The sequence below is a fragment of the Eimeria mitis genome, genomic scaffold, assembly GCF_000499745.2.
Source record: "Eimeria mitis Houghton genomic scaffold, Emh_scaff1036, whole genome shotgun sequence".
Lineage (NCBI taxonomy): Eukaryota > Apicomplexa > Conoidasida > Eucoccidiorida > Eimeriidae > Eimeria > Eimeria mitis.
In genome coordinates, this window is record NW_013567222.1 from 2,741 (window position 1) to 3,125 (window position 385).

At 60.8% G+C, this 385-nt stretch overlaps 1 protein-coding gene across 1 annotated transcript in view; it reads left to right on the forward strand.

Moving 5' to 3' along the window:
• The window catches only part of EMH_0028050 (uncharacterized protein), a gene marked incomplete at both ends in the record, with an annotated part of 851 nt that overhangs the window by 306 nt on the left and 160 nt on the right, over nucleotides 1–385 (forward strand). The window contains one exon of the mRNA XM_013494111.1: nucleotides 54–383. Within this exon, the coding sequence (XP_013349565.1) occupies nucleotides 54–383 (330 nt within the window). The remainder of the gene's footprint in view (nucleotides 1–53; nucleotides 384–385) is intronic.

Below are 385 nucleotides of genomic sequence, written 5' to 3' on the forward strand. Positions count from 1 at the left end.
TGCTGCTGCTGCTCCTGCTGCTGCTGCTTCAGCTGTTGCTGCTGCTGCCTCAGCTGCTGCTGCTGTTGCTGCTGCTGCTGCTGCTGCTGGCGACGCATGGCTCTGCTATTCTCTCAACTCACCAGCAGCAGCCAAAGCAATTCAGCTGCGTTGGACGCGTAGCAGCAGCAGCAGCAGCAGCAGAAGGAGCAGCAACAGAAGCAGATCAGCAGCAGCAGCAGCACCGTCACCAGCAGCAGCAGCAACAGCAGTATCAGAAGCAGCAGCAGCAGCACGACCAACAGCAGCAGCAGCAGGAGCAGCAGCAGCAGCACGATCAACAGCAGCAGCAGCAGCAGCAGCAGCAGCAGCAGCAGCAGCAGCAGCAGCAGCAGCAGCAGCAGCA